The sequence below is a fragment of the Bos grunniens genome, chromosome 29 (assembly GCF_055505025.1).
Source record: "Bos grunniens cultivar Pamir isolate PY7600 chromosome 29, Bosgru_T2T1.0, whole genome shotgun sequence".
NCBI lineage: Eukaryota > Metazoa > Chordata > Mammalia > Artiodactyla > Bovidae > Bos > Bos grunniens.
In genome coordinates this window covers 9,302,685-9,320,627 of record NC_141193.1, presented here as the reverse complement: position 1 = coordinate 9,320,627, position 17,943 = coordinate 9,302,685, and the positions used below count along the sequence as shown (strand labels likewise).

The window sequence follows — 17,943 nt, the reverse complement described above, 5'->3', positions numbered from 1 at the left end:
AAGACAAAAGTAGTCTTTATCTTAAGAGAGCTAGCAGTCTAGTTCTCACAAACTCATGGCCCCAGGAGGCAGGAGATATGATACTAGGATTAGGTGGGCATGTTGGACCCTCGGCAGCACAGGCCTTACCTCTGGGAGCAGCCTTTCCTCCACTTCACCCATGCTGGAAAGCAGGCCAGTTGGCCATGTTTTCAAGAGAATCGGAAGTTGGGATATTTATGTACAATCTACTGATTTTAATGTTAGCAATTAATTTTTTTCCCAAAAAACAGTGGGAACGAAATCTCCACAGCGATGTGCTAGAATCAGCCTTCAGTCTCTGCAGGTTTTTATTTCTCGCCTAGAGTTGGGAGTGCAGTGGGGACACAGAGGAATTTAATTCATGTCGGTTGATTTAAAAAGAGACTGAATGCGTACTGAACATGTGTGTTTCCTTTCTACTTATAAAGAAAGATCATCAGGGACATACAAACCAACAAAATTTAAATGCTACCAATACAATATTATAAAGTAATTAGCTTCTAATTAAAATAAATAAATTTAATTAAAAAAATTAAAAATAAAAATTAAAAAAAGGAAATTATTCTCCCCAAAAAAAGAAAAATGGATATATTTCTGATATAATTTCCCCACAGGGTCTATGTCATGAAAAATTTTGTCTGCCAAACCAAACATACAAAAAAATAATTTTGAAATGTCTTCCCAATCAAAGAAGACAAAACAACTGTGGCAGCCAAAGTAAAGACAATCGTGTTTAATGACTCATCCAGGACACCCAGGGCCTATTTCTGCATGAGATCTATCCATGCCTGTCCCTTGAATACAACAGGAGCCTCTCCTGTTGCCAGGTGTATTTAGATGTGGCACTGTGACTTAATGCTCATTTTTGCATGGTGTTTAAATTCAGTTCTGGTGGATAAATCCCAACAGGGGGAATATGATGTCACTGACAAATAACACACACATATGCCCTTTGAACTATGGTGTTGGAGAAGACTCTTGAGCATCCCTTGGACTGCAAGGAGATCAAACCAGTCCATCCTAAAAAAAAATCAGTCCTGAATATTCACTGGAAGGACTGATGCTGAAGCTGAAGCTCCAATTATTTGCCCACCTGATGGGAAGAACTGACTCATTGGAAATGACCCTGATATTAGGAAAGATTGAAGGCAGGAAGAGAAGGGGAAGACAGGATGAGATGGTTGAATAGCATCACCAAGTCGATGGGCATGAGCTTGGGTAAGCTCCAGGATTGGTGATGGATAGGGAAGCCTGGCATGCTGCAGTCCATGGCTCTGCAAAGAGATGGACATGACTGAAAGGAGTGAACTGAACTGAACAAATTGAGAACAAAGAGACTGATAAATCTAATTGCATCAAGCTGGTGACTAGCTGCCCATAACAACACATTACTTAAGTGGCTTTAAAATTCAGAATTATGACTGCATTCAGAGTGGACTATCTTCTAAGGAAAAACAAAAATACTGCCCATCCAAAACAAAACCAAATAAAATCAAAAGAAAAACAGGAAATAAATCTGAAACTATATTCAACAACTTACTGTTCCTCATAACTTCTGTTATTGTGACAGAATCACACGCATGTTAACAGGTAAAAGCAAGACAATAATTAATACTAATGTTCTGAAGTAAGCCTTTCAGTGGCTAGAAAAACAGTTTCACACATAACATAAAGAAGTTTAATTCAAACCCTGCTGTCTTAAATCTTGAACTGAAAGCACAAGTTTGTACCAACTAATTATATTCCTTTTTATTTTATTTTTTTTAAGAAAACGCGTACTTCCTACTCTGACCACTATAAAGCCTAGAAGCAATGACAACTTAATAACAGTGACTATTCTGAGGTCTAACATGTAGCTTCTAAATATATTTCCCATCAGACAATGCATGGATTCTTAAAGAGATGGCTGATTTCAGGACTGGGTAAAGAAATGCAAAAAATAATCTTGGGAATCGTGAAGGACCAGAAAGCTAAGGGACTTCAAAGACCAATGGGGACTGGACAGAAAGTTTAGGAATCCAAATGAAAAGGCCAAACATCTACCAGTTTGTTGGACAGAATGATGTTTCTGCTTCTCAACACACTGTTTATGTTTCTCATAGCTTTCCTGCCAAGAAACAAACATCCTCTGATTTCATGGCTGCAGGCACCATCCACAGTGGTTTTAGAGGCTAAGATGAAGAAATCTGTCACTGCTTCCACCTTTTCTCCATCTATTTGCCATGAAGAATGGGGCTGGATCCCATGATCTTAGTTTTTTAATATTTAATTTTAAGCTGGCCGAATGTGTCCAAATGTTAATAGGCAACATCTAATTTGTCACTGTGATAGATTGCTAGGGCACCAACTCACCATTCTGAGCACTGAGAAAGGGAAATAATCATCAATATTTATGCTATTTTTGTTTCTATTAAGCATAGGTTATGTAACTACAAACAGTTCCAAGAAAACAAGCTGGACTGTCCCTTCTGGGGGTGATGAGAGAGTGATGGGGGCAGCTATAATACAGATGAAGCCTCACTCACTGGCCTGCAGCTCATCTCCTGCTGTGGAGGTCTGGTTCCTAATAGACCAAGGACTGGTACTGGTCCTGACCCACTGTGCTGGTACTGTGGACTCCTGCTCTAAACCCAAGAGTGGAACATTCTGTAAGACAAACCACCCTGCTTCTGCCCAGTTTCTGAACAAATAAATGGCATTAAAATTGGGAGAGGAACAGTTATTTACTCTTAAAGGAGAACAACCGAGTGCAACATATGACTACATTCTTTCAATAAACTGTGAAAACTGCTTTTTGAGAATCAGGGAAATTTGTACATGGACTGGATATTAGATGTTAATTTTATTGGGAACAAACGAGCATTTTTTTCACATCCTATCATTTTACCCCAAATACTCATTAAGTATATTTTGTGAAATGTTCATCTTGTCCCTAAAACACTTCAGGAAAAATGAATAAAGAGTAAAAGAGAGAATGAAATGACGGTCTGTCTTGATTTAAAAACAGATCTGCATAGCTGCTATGGATTGAATTGTGTCCACCCTTGATTCCCAATGTGATGGTATTAGGAAGTAGGGCCTTTGGGAGGTACGCAAGTTGACATGGGGTTTTGATGGTGGTCCCTCATGATGGGATTATCCTCTCCCTCTTTTTCTCTCTTATTCTCCCTCTTCCTCCTTCCCTTCCCCCACCACAAATGAGAACATAGCAAGAAGAGAAAGATCTGATGCAAGTCAAGAATGTCTTCACCAGGAACTCAGTTGTCCACCACCTTGATGTTGCATAGTCTCCGGTCTATGACAACCTGTGGGACTAAGAGGCTAGTTTTGTAGTTATTGATGCCAAATGATGAAATACAGGGTTCATGACACTCTTCTTTCTTATATTTGTTATGTTTCAAATCGTTGTGTAGTAAGAAGTTTTTAGAATGAAGTTTCTATCTTAGTGATACCCTGAGGGGCCCAAGATAGCAGATTCAGGCAGGTCCCCAATGAGTGAGTGTTTGGAGGACCACATGCTCCTTACTCCAACTCTTCTCTTGCCATCTGAAAACCATCCCTCCATACCTGACAATCTTACCTCCAACCCTATTTGCATCTCCACTCCCCTTCTAAGCTACTGAGTCATCTAGTTGGAGATCTTGATGATTCCGGACAGAGTCTGGAAGGAGACGGAATGCAAATATTTTTTAAAAGAATGATCTGGGCAGACCCCTCCTTGGTTTTCCCTTCTTTATTGCCATCTGCAGGTGAGGGATAGGGCCTGGGTAGAGAGGAAGCAACAAGTGAGACTGCATGTATATTTGCAAGAGAAGGGATGAGGAATTCACAACCCAGTAACCAGGAGGTGGGCAGCTTGTACAGGGCCCAGGAGGGAAGGAAGAAGCACTGGGAAAAGAATAGTGGCTACCTGAGAGCCAGACCTACCTGAGTCTTCCTGTTAAACTTGGAGGTTGTGTCCTTCCTGCTTGAATTTCTGCTCCAGATTTGGAGGGGATAGAGCTGTACTCACTGCTAATGAGTCACAGGGAAAGGAACAGCCTCCAACAGGAGCCCTTTGATTCCACTCTAACTGTGGGTATCATCCCAAGCCAGAGAGCAAATGGCAGGTCATCCAAAAGATGACCTACTTTAAATAGTATTTAAAATACTACAAAATTTGTCTAAGAGTCCTGGCATATCTTGTTCCCAGAGTTTTTTAGGAGAGATGATTCATTAGCTTAATTTGGGTTCTGCTGAGGAATCTACAAGCTTCCCATTGGTAACTTCTGACTTATAACTACCTGATCTCATCCCACAGAACCCAAATGATGGAAAGTTCCAGTGGGCAAGGCCTCTAAGGTCCTCGGTGTCACAGCAGCTGTGTGCCAAGTGGTCTACCACTCCCAGTCCTGAGCCCAGGACCCATGAACATCACCAGACAGTTACAGCCCCCTGCCCATCAGAGGCGGCCTCAGCATCCTCAGCAACACCCACCTCTGAGCCCCTTGTCCACTGATTGGCACTGAGCTTCAGTCTGGAACAAGTGTTCTGCGGCAAGTCCAGTCTCCCTCATCCAAAAGATGGGAAACTGAACCCTGGGGTGTATGACTCACCTTAAGGCTGAAGGTAAGTTAGTGAAGACTTCGGACCCAGGAACTCTGGTTCCCAGGCTACGAACTTCCAGGAAGGGAAAAATGAGAGAAAACTCAATTGCATCCACTGCTGGGTAGCTCTCAGACGTCTGCAAGCACCAGAGTGGAAGTTCCTTTCCCTTTGCCCCTCAAGTCTGATTCTGATTTTATCAGCAGACCTGCCTCCATGTAGCAGCAGGAAAGCAATATTCAGGGCTGTTTCTTCTGGGTTCCAGGCACAGTGGGGGAGCCCCAGCTGTAGTGACCCCAGGAGGAAGTCCTGCAGGTGGTGACTGAATCACTCCCAACTCAGAATCCCCAGAGCTCTTGCTCCTCATTCACACAACACAGACCTTGGGTGACTGGATAACATGCACCTGCATTCAAGCGAGAAGCATTCCTTTCTCAGCCTTCTGGTAACTTAGATAAGTGTCTTATGTTTCCTCAGGGAACCACTGGCTGAGCGAGGCTGGGGTCTTAGACTACCCTGGATGAAACGGATGTGTTCCCTCCCTCTTTGATGCTCAAAATAGACCTTGGAGCTTCAAAGGCCTTGAGAGAGTTACAATCACACTTATGTTTTTTCAGGACTTTGCTTTATGAATCTGGTTGGAGAAAAAGGACAGAAACACAGGACAAGGCTGGACATCTCTGGGTCCCAGGTGACTGTGAGTTGAGTTCCATCCACCAGGCTTCAGAGTCAGGTGCTGATGTTATTCACAAGGTACCTTTGAAGAAGGAATAGAGGAAAGAGTTTTTGGGCAGAGAGGAGTGTGGTCAAAGGGCCATGGGAATCACACAGGGCAAGATGAAACAAGAGTCATTACTTGCTTCTTTGCTCTATCAGTTCCTTGGCATTTCTACTCCTGAGAACAAGTACATGGAGATAGTCAGAGGCATTGGTGCTTCCCCTGGCACCTGATGCTCCTGGTGATAACCAGTTTGTGTACACATCCCTGAGTCCAGAGCATATTCAGCCTCGTGAGAGCCCCAGGTCTTCCCTTCTTGGGAAGGCTGACATGCCTCATTGCTGCTAACTCACAGCTGAAGCATGGGATGAGGTCATGGTGGTTGACCTGTAGGCCAAGTTCCAAGCATGGAAGGAAGATTGGCAGTGGAAGGGTAGCCATTAATTAAACTTGGTTACCTTGGTCCTTAGCAGGGGCTACTTCCCACAACTACAATGTTTTCTCCCAAGCTTTTTGCATGGCCAGGTCCTTCTCAACATTTACCATCATCTCAAATGAGTCTCTCTCAGGCTTGCTTTCCCTGGCCACTGCACTCTCACAAGCACAGACCCTCATCCAAAAAGTGCCTAGACATTTCCCTCCATCAAAACAATAATTATAGTTACCAAAGTGGAAAGGTGGGAGAGGGATAAATTGAGAGTTTGAGATTAATATCTGTATACTACTTTATTTAATAGATAATCAACAAAGACCAACTGTACAGCACAGGAATTCTGCTCAATAGTCTGTAATAACCTGTATGGGAAAAGAACCTAAGAAAGAATGGATACATGTGTATGTATAAGGAATTAATTTCTCATACAAACAATATTAATACAATAATGTAAATTGACTATACTCCTATATAAATTAAAAGCTGAATTTTGAAAAATTCTTATGTCTAGAGATTCATGGAGTTCTTTAGACTCGCAGGATTCCAGATACGATGCTGGAGATGGCAGAGTGGGTGCAGGAATCGAGACATTATCTGAGGTTGCATTTTCCTGAGCTTTGTTGTCTTCTTGCTTCTAGTGTCACCTTTGATTTGTCTTGGAGGATCTAATATAAAGGTTCCGAGACACCAGTTCAGTGTTAGTTGAAGGATGAGAGGCAGGTGCTAGTGGGAGAGTGAAATCCCAGCTCCCTAGTCTTGGGTTGGGACATGTTTGAGGCACAACTTATGTCCCAAGTTCTCTATGAAAACAAGCTGTAGCTTCCCTCTCCATGACTTGCATGATATCAGACCCAGACTGGTTCATCCTTTTTCATGTCCTGCTTCCCCTGAGACCTCACTGATTTCTCTATGAGAATATTTTTTAAATGTAAATTGATTTACTTTAATTGGAGGCTAGTTACTTTACAATATGGAAGTGGTTTTGCCATACATTGACATGAATCTGCCCCAAGTGTACATGTGTTCCCCATCCTTAACCCCCCTCCCACCCCCCTCCCCATCACATCCCTCTGGGTCATCCCAGTGCACCATCCCCAAGCACCCTGTCTCATTCATTAAACCTGGACTGGCGATCCATTTCACATATGATAATATACATGTTTCAATGCTATTCTCCGAAATCATCCCACCCTCACCCTCTCCCACAGAGTCCAAAAGACTGTTCTATACATCTGTGTCTTTTTTGCTGTCTTGCGTATAGGGTTATCATTACCATCTTTCTAAATTCCATATATATGTGTTAGTATACTGTATTGGTGCTTTTCTTTCTGGCTTACTTCACTCTGTATAATCGGCTGCAGTTTCACCCACCTCATTAGAACTGATTCAAATGTATTCTTTTTAATGGATGAGTAATACTCCATTGTGTATATGTACTACAGCTTTCTTATCCATTCATCTACTGATGGACATCTAGGTTACTTCCATGTCCTGGCTATTATAAACAGTGCTGCAGTGAACTTTGGGATATACGTGTCTCTTTCAATTCTGGTTTCCTCAGTATGTATGCCCAGCAGTGGGATTGCTGGGTCATATGGCAGTTCTAGTTCCAGTTTTTTAAAGAATCTCCACACTGTTCTCCAGAGTGGCTGTACTAGTGTGCATTCCCACCAACAGTGTAAGAGGGTTCCCTTTTCTCCACACCCTCTCCAGCGTTTATTATTTGTAGACTTTTGGATAGCTTCCACTGCAAAAGTACCTAACCATGGAAGCTCCAAGCAAATAGTTTGTAGCTCCACCCCCGAAAGAAGCTCAGAAATGCTGAAGGCTCTGTGTACCCTGGGTCCCCCGATACATGAATTGCATTCTCCCCAGCAGCATTGGAGGCAAGGAAGGGGCATTCTGGGCCCTGGAGGAGGGGGATGGCTCTGGGATCCACTGGGGCCACCACTTACCAAGTAGGACTGGAAAGGACAGAGCAGGCATATGTGGCAGAGACCTGGTGACTGGGTGTGGGGCAAAAGGGAAACAAGCTCTCCATAAAGTACCTCACCCAAAATCCCCTGGAGGAGAAGCCCAGTGACAAGAATATCTGAGATGGGACAAAGAGAGTCTATTTCATTATCCCTTATAATTCCTCTGAATGAGGAGGTGGTTGAGTTGGTGGGTCATCACAAGTTCTTCCATGGCTTTGACCATCTGCCAGTCGCTATCCTTGGGGCTGCCTCTCCCCAGCTTCAGTCATGTAGTTCTAGACAAAATTGACATTCATGTCCTGAGGGTTCAGGGCCAAAGACCATATAAAGCCAGTCATAAGACCCCATGTCCCTGCCAGGATGGCTAATCTAGGGCTCTGTGTTTGATCTGAGGTGGGTCATTCATAGAACACCCTTGAACTCTGATGTCTGCAATCTTCTTTCCTTACTAGGTGATGCCTTCGAGATTTAAAACCCTAGGGCAGGTAGCTTGAACTCCCTCACTAGGTGTAGAAGCCTTAAGGAAGAAAGTTGCCAGGCTAAGACCATCAAAGAAGCCCAAACAGAAAGAGCGAGGGTGAGAGTGAATTGATGACTTCTGGTTTCTTGGGTCCATTCACTGAGATCTTTGTATTTGCTCTGATTCTTGTGTCCTGGATTCCCAGAATCATTTCAATGAGTCTCCCTTTTCCTTGAAGCCAGTTGGAGTAGGGCTCCTCTCAATTTTGATTCAGACTTGGTTCTAGATCCTTCACTCCCAGACACAGAGGCACCATTTGTTTCAGCATCATTAAGAGTGAAACCCTTTATTCTTTACTGAGGATAGGGTGTACAGACCACCAAATACAGTTCACCAGCATCCTGGGCAGCAGTGCCCAAAGTGTGAGTGACTGTGTGTTAGGAGCGGCCTTACTGGCTCCTGAACCACTCCAAACATTTACACTGCTTGTGCCAGGCCAATCCTGTAATTTCCTCGATCATAAACTGAGAAGTACTGCCTCAGGAAGACATCACCCAGGATCCAGGTCTCTGTAGATGGACTCAGTTTGCTGTCCTTAAAGGTGGTATAGCAGTGGCCTCTAGAATCCTGGGGGAGTCAGAGACACACACCAGTCAGCATGAGCCCTTACCGGTGACTCCCCTCAGTATCCAGACCCAGCTCAATTCTTTGTTTTATTTCCCTCTTTTGGTAAGTATCAAGGGGGTTTCTCAGCAGCAGGGGATATGAGAGTTCATCCAAAACCAAAGAGGGCCAAGACATGAGGTTGCTATGAGGAAGGGTGTGGTGAGTGGAGGACTGGGAGTTGGGGAAACAGAGGAATGAAAAACAACAAAGTCCTACTGTAGAGAGTAAGGAACTATATTTAATATTCAGTGATAAACCACGTGAAAAAGAATAAGAAAAAAAATATATTTTATGTGTATAACTGAGTCACATTGCTGTGCAGCAGAACTTAATGCAACACTATAGATTAGCCACACTTCAATATAATTATTTAGAAAAGAACAAGCGTGTCCATAGTTTCCCTCACTCACTGTTTCTTTCCTTCTGACTCCTACTCCTTATTTTCTCTCCAGAGAATGCTGGTTCTCCTCCTGCATCCCCACAATCTGTACTTTATTATCAAACTTTATTTTGTATTGAAGTATAGCTGATTAACAATATTCTGAGTTTCAGGTGGACAGTAAAGGGACTCAGCCATATGTATCCAGGTATCCTGGTCCCAAGGACACCCCTCCCATCCAGGCTGTCATATAACTGAGCAGAGTTCCCTGTGCCACAAAGTAACTCGTTGTTGGTTATCCCTCTTAAGTAGAGCAGTGCCCAAACACGTTCTTGAAGACTTAACTCAGGAACTCTGAGAAGCCTCCTTCAGCCCACACTCACCCTCTTTGGCCACTCCAGGCTTGGGTGGGTAACATACTCTGGTTCCCCATCCGCACTGGTCAGTCCACAGCCCTCATCACCCCTAGTAAGTCCCCAGTGCCCCAGTGCAGACCACCTTGAGATGCAATTTGCATAGAATCCAGTGCAGTTTTGCCCAGAACCCAGCAACCTTCAGACGGTTCAATGAGTTTGTGGTTTTAGAATTCCTGAAATTCCCTCTCTTCCTCAAAGCCTTCTTTGAGCCCATCAGCCTGCTTTGAATTCCCACAGGGAGCTGACATGAAGCCTCCACCCTGTGCCAGGCCTGAGCAGTCACTGTTCACCCTTTATTCACATTAGCATTCAGCCTCCCCACAGATGGGTTGGGTGCCCCAACTCACAAAGGGGGCACCTGGCCAGAGCAAGGGGAAGATGTAGGCGAGAACTAGGCTGACCATGTAATTTATCATCCAAATCAGGAAAACTTTGAGAAGGGAAGGGAGACTGTTAACTTATGCTGGGACATCACACTGGGACTGTCCCCAGCCATTCTCCTTGTAACATGGCTTATTTCAGGGACTGCTAGAGCTGAATATCATGTTCATGCACCTCTGGGTTCAGATAGAATTGAAGCTCTTTAAGGACTGAGGACCTTAGTATTCCCCTCTGCCTGACTCCCACTATGCCATATGGTGTAGTATCTCCACATTTATTTCAGGAAGATCAGTGTCCCACACAGCCCTTTACTGTCAAGTGATTGGTTTTGTGGGAGTCACCCGCCCAGCCACAGAGCTCAGCAGCATCTGCAATGGTGTGACATGGCCTCCAGAGGACGCCCTCCTCCCAGCAGAAGCCCAAGGGTTCCTACAAGCTCCGGTTTGAGAACCAACCCTCAATGTTGTTCCCTCACCTTGAGGATGAGGGCTCGAGCTGGCACTGGGTAGTTGACGCCGTTGATGGTGAAGATAATAGAGGGAAGGGTATTGACCACAGAACAATAAACGTAGTGCAGTTAGAGAGAGAGGGTGAGAGGTTGGCCCTGGAGTTCCTTGTTGTGTTTGGAGACTGGAAGTAACCCTGGGGCATGACCCTTCACCTTGTAACCCCGTAGCCTGGCGCCAACGAGCTTCTGTATGTTACTGACCAGTCTTCCTGGGCCTTCGATATGTGTTGTCCCAGTGTCCACAAGGGCCTCACAGCCATCAGAACAAGCAATAACCTTTCTTTTTATGGTGATGCTGAGAGACAATGGAAGAAAGAGGGCATCAAGGTCACTCAGATTCTCCCCAGAGTTGCTCCCTTCCCAACTGTCTCCTAAACAGCCCTTCGTCTCTTGCCCTCTTTTCCTTTGCTCTCGACACAGCACCTTTCTTGACATCCTCGAATGCAGTACTTGAATGCACCAGGATATTTTGTACCTTGACACAAGCTGGTCTTCCTTCCTAAAAGACTCCACTCCACTTCGACTAGCAAATTTCTTCTCATCTTCCAGATTCCACCTTAATTGTATTGTTTTCTTTCTCCCGGTGTTTATCAGTCTCCTGTCTTGGTCTCTCTCTGTAGACCCTTCCTCATGTCTGCTGCTGCTGCTGCTGCTGACTCACTTCAGTCGTGTCCGACTCTGGGAGAACTCATAGAGGGCAGCCCGCCAGGCTCCGCCATCACTGGGATTTTCCAGGCAAGAGTACTGGAGTGGGTTGCCATTGCCTTCTCCTCCTCATGTCTAGCATATACCAAAGTCACAATTCACTATGTGGGCGAGTCACTTCATGTACATCTGCCTACTTAGATGTGAGGGCGAGTTTTATTCTCCTTGCCTCCCTAAAGTGCCTGGCACACAGTGGATGCCCAATGCTTGTCTGTTCAATGAGTGAATGAAGACTGAGAAAACAATAGAAACCTCCAGAGAGCTGTATCTGGTGGGGAACAAATAGCGGGTTGCACACAGAGTGAAGATGGAGATTCGCAGGGGCAGCAGATTCTCATGGTAGGAGGAGAGAGGGGTTCCTCTGGGAGAGGGTGTCTCCCAGCACTGCTCCTACAACCAGCTCAGACCCTGAGACCCTGGCCAGGAAATACATTACTAGCCCACAGAAACTCCAAAGGACAGGTCAGCTTTTGTCTGAGGGTATCACACAGAATCCTATCAATTATGCCTCTTGTCCTCAGGTCACTCCTGGATCCCACCTTCCTGATTCTCTGTTACAGCCCCTGTCCCACTGTGTGCCCAAGAACATGGAATGTCTGTTTTATTAGTCGCTTTCACGTCTTAAGACTGCAGCCAACCTCTCTCCACTGCTGGGTAGCTGCTCCCTAAGAAGACTAGTTTTCCCCATTTTCTCAGGACTGTCCCTGTTTTTTAACTGACATTTATCTGTACTGAGAACTTACTATGTCCTAGGTAGCCCTGGACAGTCGGTCATCTTATCATAACTCTGTTCAGGCTGGTGAAATTCTCCCTGATCGTCTGTTCACCACACTGTAGAGTCCTCTAACCATGCTCCCCACCTCAAAGGGCAGTGGGTACAGCCCTCTCCCAGCTGCACAGACCTCTCCAGACCCTTTTAGGACCCTGGTCAGAGCCCTGGTCAGAAGGCCTGGGGATTATGAACCCATGGGTTGTTTGTGTATCTATGTGCTTGTGTGTTTGTTTGTATGTGTGTTTGTATGTGTCTCTGTGAGTGCTTGTGTGTCTCTGACTAGCTATGCATGTTTTTATGTGTCTCTTGTAACATATGTGTAAGACACATATGTTTATATGTGTCTGCTTGTGTGTTTCCATGTGTCTGTGTGTCTGTCTGTGTCATTGTGGGTAGTGTATATGTCTGTGTGACTGTGTGTCTGAGAATGCATTTGTGTGTGTCAGCCTGTGTCCATGTACAGTAGCGGGAGCATCACTTGGGCTGACCCTCAGAGGGAGAGGCTTACCTGTGCATGTGTACAATCCAGTCACCATTGGATCAATGGTACCCAGTTGAGCTCTCCCTTGTAGTAGCGGTGGTCCACCCCACCAAACATCACCACACTGCCCTCCCGCTTGTCTCTGTAGAGATAAGAGGGGCAGGGATCCTTGGAGGACAGTAACAACAGCACTGAGAGCTGTGCTTGTCCACCCATCAAGGCCCTAATAAGGTCCCATGTACAGATGCAGAAATCGAGTCTAGGAGAGATTGAGATCCAGAACAAGGTCGGTTACTGGTTAGTGAGTGGCACAGAGGAGGCTAGAAGCTGAATCACTTGGCTGGGCTCCACCCACTATGTCTTCTGAAGACGCCCTGCATCTCCTGTGACCTGAATGCTCAGACACCCTCAGAGGACATGGTGCTGAAGTGTTTTGGCTTTCCCCTTGTCCACCTTGTCATTTTTAAGAAAAATCAAGGCCTGGGAGTTCTAAGGGTATGGGTTCAGGTCACCCAGAGTTGGCTCCACTGGCCTGTGACCTCTACTGTCAAAGGGCCCCACACTCAGAAGGGACCCCACCGCTGCTCTCCCTGTCTTGAAATGCCTAATATTTCTTGAACAAGGGGTCCCACACTTTTGTGTCCCACACTTTCATTTCTCACTGGCTCCACAAATTGGGTAGCTGGTCCTGGGCTCCCAGTGAAATGCTAATGAGGAGGGAAAGATATCCAGCATCCTTCTCCTTCCTTCCTTATCAAATTCATAAGCAAATCCTAGTGCCTTTTCCTTCAACTTGTTTCCTGTTGCCTTCCATTAGCCTTCCTCCTCACTCACCCCCCTAGACCAAGTTACTGGTCTTGAGCCCAGCAGTAGGGTTGTGTTCCAATGAAATTTTATTTATAAAAGCCAGTAGTGAAGCCAGGTAGGGCCCAGGGGCCATAGTTATCCTGGGTTAGATTATCTCTCAGGATATTTCTTTACCAAGTGTTCTATAATTTTCATGCAACTGAAAGCATCTTACAGCTAAGTTATAGAAAGGAATTATCCATCTCAGACTTACTTGCTCAAGTAGAAGGCAAAAACAGGCTCAGAAATGGCACCTTGATTCTGCAGCTTGTCAAAGATGGGGATGGCTCCAGAGAAGGATACGTTGGGGTAGTTCAAGCCCAAGATGCCATCATAAGCTCTGCCTTCAAACCCGTATTCCTTCACGCTTAGACCAAACGGCTGGTCAGTACTTACAAGGTCCCCAATCTGTGGGAGAGAAGAGTGTTCCCACTTACAGATACGTGAAGTGGGGCCAGGACTGGGCTGGGCGCATTGCCATTAGATCCTCAAGGAAGAAGTGAGGCTGGGCTCTGTCTTTGGTGGACCTCAGACAGCTAGACCAAGCTGGGAGGGGAATTTGGGTTCCATTTGTGAGAGGCTGTGAATTTTAAAACATCTACCCCTCTGAAAAACACCACCTGAGTGAGTCAAATTGCCCTCTTAGCTTCTGTCCAGGTGGGGCAACCAAGAGTCAGGCCAGGTCCCATTGGTGCCACCTTATGGACAAAATGAACGAGAGCAAGATAGCTTTCTCTTTGGCATCACTGTGACCTAATGACAGGAATGGACTGCGTTCTCTGTAATGTACTGTGCATTCTGCATCTGTCCAGGAAGACAGAAGCTGAAAACACAATCTTGCTTCCAGGGTCTATGAAATTACTGCCTGAGGAATTCACTTTTGGGGATATGTGTATATTTCTGTGAGTGTGTATGAGAGAGAAAGAGAGAGGGGGGGAACTACTTAGGTATTTTGGGGGGGGCAGGCCATAGGTTTATTAGACTCTCAAGGGTCCTCTAGAGTGAGCACTCAATTATCAGGCCCCTTGACTTCTCAGGCCCCCAGTTTCCCACTCTGGATACCTGAAGCCCTTGACTGCCCCCAGGGTCCCCAGATCAGTTTTATCCTGTCCCCAAACACCCCACAGCAACTTCAGCCCTGAAAAGCCAGCTTAACTCCACCTTTTACCACATGTGTGCCCTCAGCAAGGCCCTTGCTGTCTGCACCTCAGTTTCCTCATATGTCTCATGAGCTAATCAGAGTAACTGCTGTATGAGGTTGTTGCAGGATTAAACCAGTTACCACCTGAAAGTGCCTAGAACAGTCCGAATATAAAAGTGGGTGCTTTTATCCCTTCTTCTTGCTCCCAGCAAAATGAACCTTGAACTTCTCATGGGCAGAGGAGCTGCAAGTCCACACCTCAAGCCACTCTCTGGGTTAGCTAATTTGTTTGCTCGTGTGTCACCACGGGCACTGCCTCCCCAGAGACATATCCTGTGGATAAGATGGCCAATATCTATGGGAGTTAGGCTAGGAAGGGTCCTGCCAGATGGTCCTGCATCTGTTTTGCAAGCAGTGGTCACTCCATAGTCAGTCCTGACTCAGCATTTGTTACACTGTTACCCGAACTGTGTCATAAACAACAACTCCTTTCATTCTCCCAGATCCATAGGTGATCCTGAAGGTCTTATTGGTAAGCCAGAAGGTGGAAGACTGAAGATGTCTGAACCTAACATGTGTAGCTGCAGACACAAGAGATGAGTGTCATCAGGTGCCAAGGGTGGAAACATGGTGGCAGGGCAAGTGAAGGATGGTCCGGGTAGAGGGTGTCTGTACTCACAACAGGCTGGACTGGTGCAAAAGATGGAGGGCACCCACAAGTCAGATGAAGCTGTGTCAAAGATAACCTGGAATTCCTGAGGGGGTGTTCCAATGGTGATGTTACCCATGTAGACCAGCTACAGGGAGAAGGAGGGAGTGGGTTAGTGCAGAACTGGCTTCCCTCTATTCCCACACTGATGCCTCCCTCTGGGTGTCACATATCTCTTGAGATCACTTTCTAACCACTGTGCAGCTCACAGACTTTGGTCACAGATGTATCTGCATTTGATATATTTTTTCTGTGCTACATTTTATGTAGGATATTGACTCTATGACCAAGTGTTGAAGTGGTACCTCCTGCATGGGAAGCCCAGAGGCATAACCACTGGGCCTCTAGGACTGCTGGACACCCAGGGAGGTCCTGGTGCCTTCATCTGAGAAGCTCTGTAGTCTCTTCAAACCCAGCCTTAGCAGCCCCTTCTCCAGGAGGTCCTTCTTGATCAACCCCAGCTACTCCCTCGAAACTCAGACCACATCCAATCAACACCACACAGGTGATGCTTTCATTTGACATGTATTTACCCTTTGCCTATCTCTCAGACTGGCATGGGCAGTCTGTAACAGAGTTCAATTGTCTTTTTTTTTTTTTTTTTTTTTACTGCATCGAGTCTTAGTTGCAGCATACAGAATCTTTTGTTGCAGCACATGGACTCTCTTGTTGGGCTTCCCTTTGTGCTCGGCTGGTAAAGAATCTGCCTTAGAAAGATGGTAACAATAACCCTGTATATGAGACAGCAAAAGAGACACTGATGTATAGAACAGTCTTTTGGACTCTGTGGGAGAGGGACCAGGTGGGATGATTTGGGAGAACGGCATTGAAACATGTATGATATCATATATGAAATGAGTCACCAGTCCAGGTTTAATGCACGATACTGGATGCTTGGGGCTGGTGCACTGGGACGACCCAGAGGGATGGTACAGAGAGGGAGGAGGGAGGAGGGTTCAGGATGGGGAACATGTGTATACCTGTGGCAGATTCATGTTGATATATGGCAAAAACAATACAATATTGTAAAATTAAAAAATAAAACAAAATAAAAATTTAAAAAAAAGAATCTGCCTGCAATGTGGGAGACTTGGGTTCGATCCCTGGGTTGGGAAGATCCCCTGGAGAACGGAAAGGCTACCCACTCCAGTACTCTGGCCTGGAGAATTCCTGTACAGTCCTGGGATCACAAAAGTGATCCAGTCCTGTACAGTCCATGGGATCATAAAAGTCGGACACAACTGAGCAACTTTCACTTTCACTATGGACTCTCCAGTTGCAGCATTCGAGCTCCAGAGGGCCTGGACTCAGTAGTTGCCCCACTCAGATTTATTGCCCCGAGGCATGTGGGATCTTAGTTCCCCAACTAGGGACTGAACATGTGCCCCTTGCTTTGGAAGGCAAATTTTTAACCACTGGACCACCAGGGAAGCCCTCAACTGTGTCTTTAATAGAATCATGCTAGTCTGCATTTCCCCAAATAAAATCTTCCTGTGCTTTTATTGAGTTCCATTAAAATAAGCCTAAATGATCACAAAACAGGGAAATCGATAAACTAAACTCCATGCCTGCTAGCTAAGCAAGATTTCCCAACTGGCTGCCTTCATGACAATTCCTCGAACTTATTGCTTTTCCCTCTTGCTTCTGCAGGATCGCAGTGAGGCAGGGGCCAGGCCCACTTCTACGATGACACCTGCTGTCACACCTGCAGTCATGAGCACATCAGTGACCTGCAGCAAGAAGAGAAGTGGGGTAACGCTCAATACGAGGGGTCTGACCACGGATGCATAGAACACCAAGAACCTTCAGCTCAGGGAAGACCCATTTGGTCTGGTCCTCTTCAAGGCAACCCCAGCAGGAATAAATACGGCCATGAAAGGGGACATCCGGAGAAAGCCAGCCACCCAGGAAGGAGGGGAGAAAGTGGCCGGCCAGAGGGGAAAGAGTAAGTGGGAGGAGGGGCCGCAGGTGTGAAATGCAGGGAAGGGAGGGGTCAAGGGAGGGAAACTCAATGGCCCTGTGGGTGTATTACCCCCAGAGGGCATGGGTGCCCAGATGACGTAGGTCAGGGCTGACCAACTGGGAGCCTGGAAGCCGGTGTAAAGGGGAGGAAACCACCCCGTGACCTCTCACTGCCCAGAGTGTGTGGGCAGGAAGCTCACCTGGACTGCCCTGTGTCCCAGGTGCCCGACCACCTCCAGGCGCATAGCAGGCTTGTGACTGACCAGCTGAACAAGTGACTGAACGCTGGGTAGCACAGAGGTTCTGCTTTTATGAGATAATATTGTCTCATTTGTGTGCTGTTGGGGAGAGGAAATCTCCCCCTCTGTGCCTCTTGTGTTATTGTGGCTGAACTAAAGATAAAACTAATGATAAAATGACAAAACAATGGAAACAGTGACAGACTTTATTTGCTTGGGCTCCAAAATCACTGCAGATGGTGACTACAGCCATGAAATTAAAAGATGCTTGCTCCTTGGAAGAAAAGCTATGACCTACCTAGACACCATAGTGAAAAGCAGGCACATTACTTTGCGGACAAAGGTCTGTCTAGTCAAGGCTGTGGTTTTACCAGTAGTCATGTATGGATGTGAGAGTTGGACTACAAAGAAAGCTGAGCACCGAAGAATTGATGCTTTTGAACTATGGTGCTGGAGAAGACTGTTGAGAGTCCCTTGGACTGCAAGGAGATCAAATCAGTCAATCCTAAAGGAAATGAGTCCTGAATGTTCATTGGAAGGACTGAT

The 17,943-nt window shown here is 45.8% G+C and overlaps 1 protein-coding gene across 1 annotated transcript; it reads right to left on the bottom strand.

Annotated features, from left to right (window-relative positions):
• Positions 1 to 8,669: 8,669 nt before the first annotated feature.
• Positions 8,670 to 17,403, bottom strand: LOC147341977 (pregnancy-associated glycoprotein 1-like). The gene is made up of 8 exons (XM_086384101.1): positions 17,359 to 17,403; positions 16,876 to 16,926; positions 15,167 to 15,284; positions 14,950 to 15,068; positions 13,561 to 13,754; positions 12,553 to 12,759; positions 10,696 to 10,837; positions 8,670 to 8,819 (listed from the first exon to the last, which is right to left on the bottom strand). The coding sequence occupies exons 1-8, from the start codon at positions 17,401 to 17,403 to the stop codon at positions 8,670 to 8,672; spliced, it is 1,026 nt and encodes a 341-aa protein (XP_086240227.1).
• Positions 17,404 to 17,943: the final 540 nt, after the last annotated feature.

Excerpts from the sequence above, each read along its gene's own strand:
- LOC147341977 (XM_086384101.1), bottom strand. The coding sequence starts at position 17,403 with ATGCGCCTGGAGGTGGTCGGGCACCTGGGACACAGGGCAGTCCAG. Across the intron at positions 16,927-17,358 it reads TGGGACACAGGGCAGTCCAG|GTCACTGATGTGCTCATGAC; the intron begins GTGAGCTTCCTG and ends TTCTTGCTGCAG. Across the intron at positions 8,820-10,695 it reads CCAGGCTACGGGGTTACAAG|GATTCTAGAGGCCACTGCTA; the intron begins GTGAAGGGTCAT and ends TGACTCCCCCAG.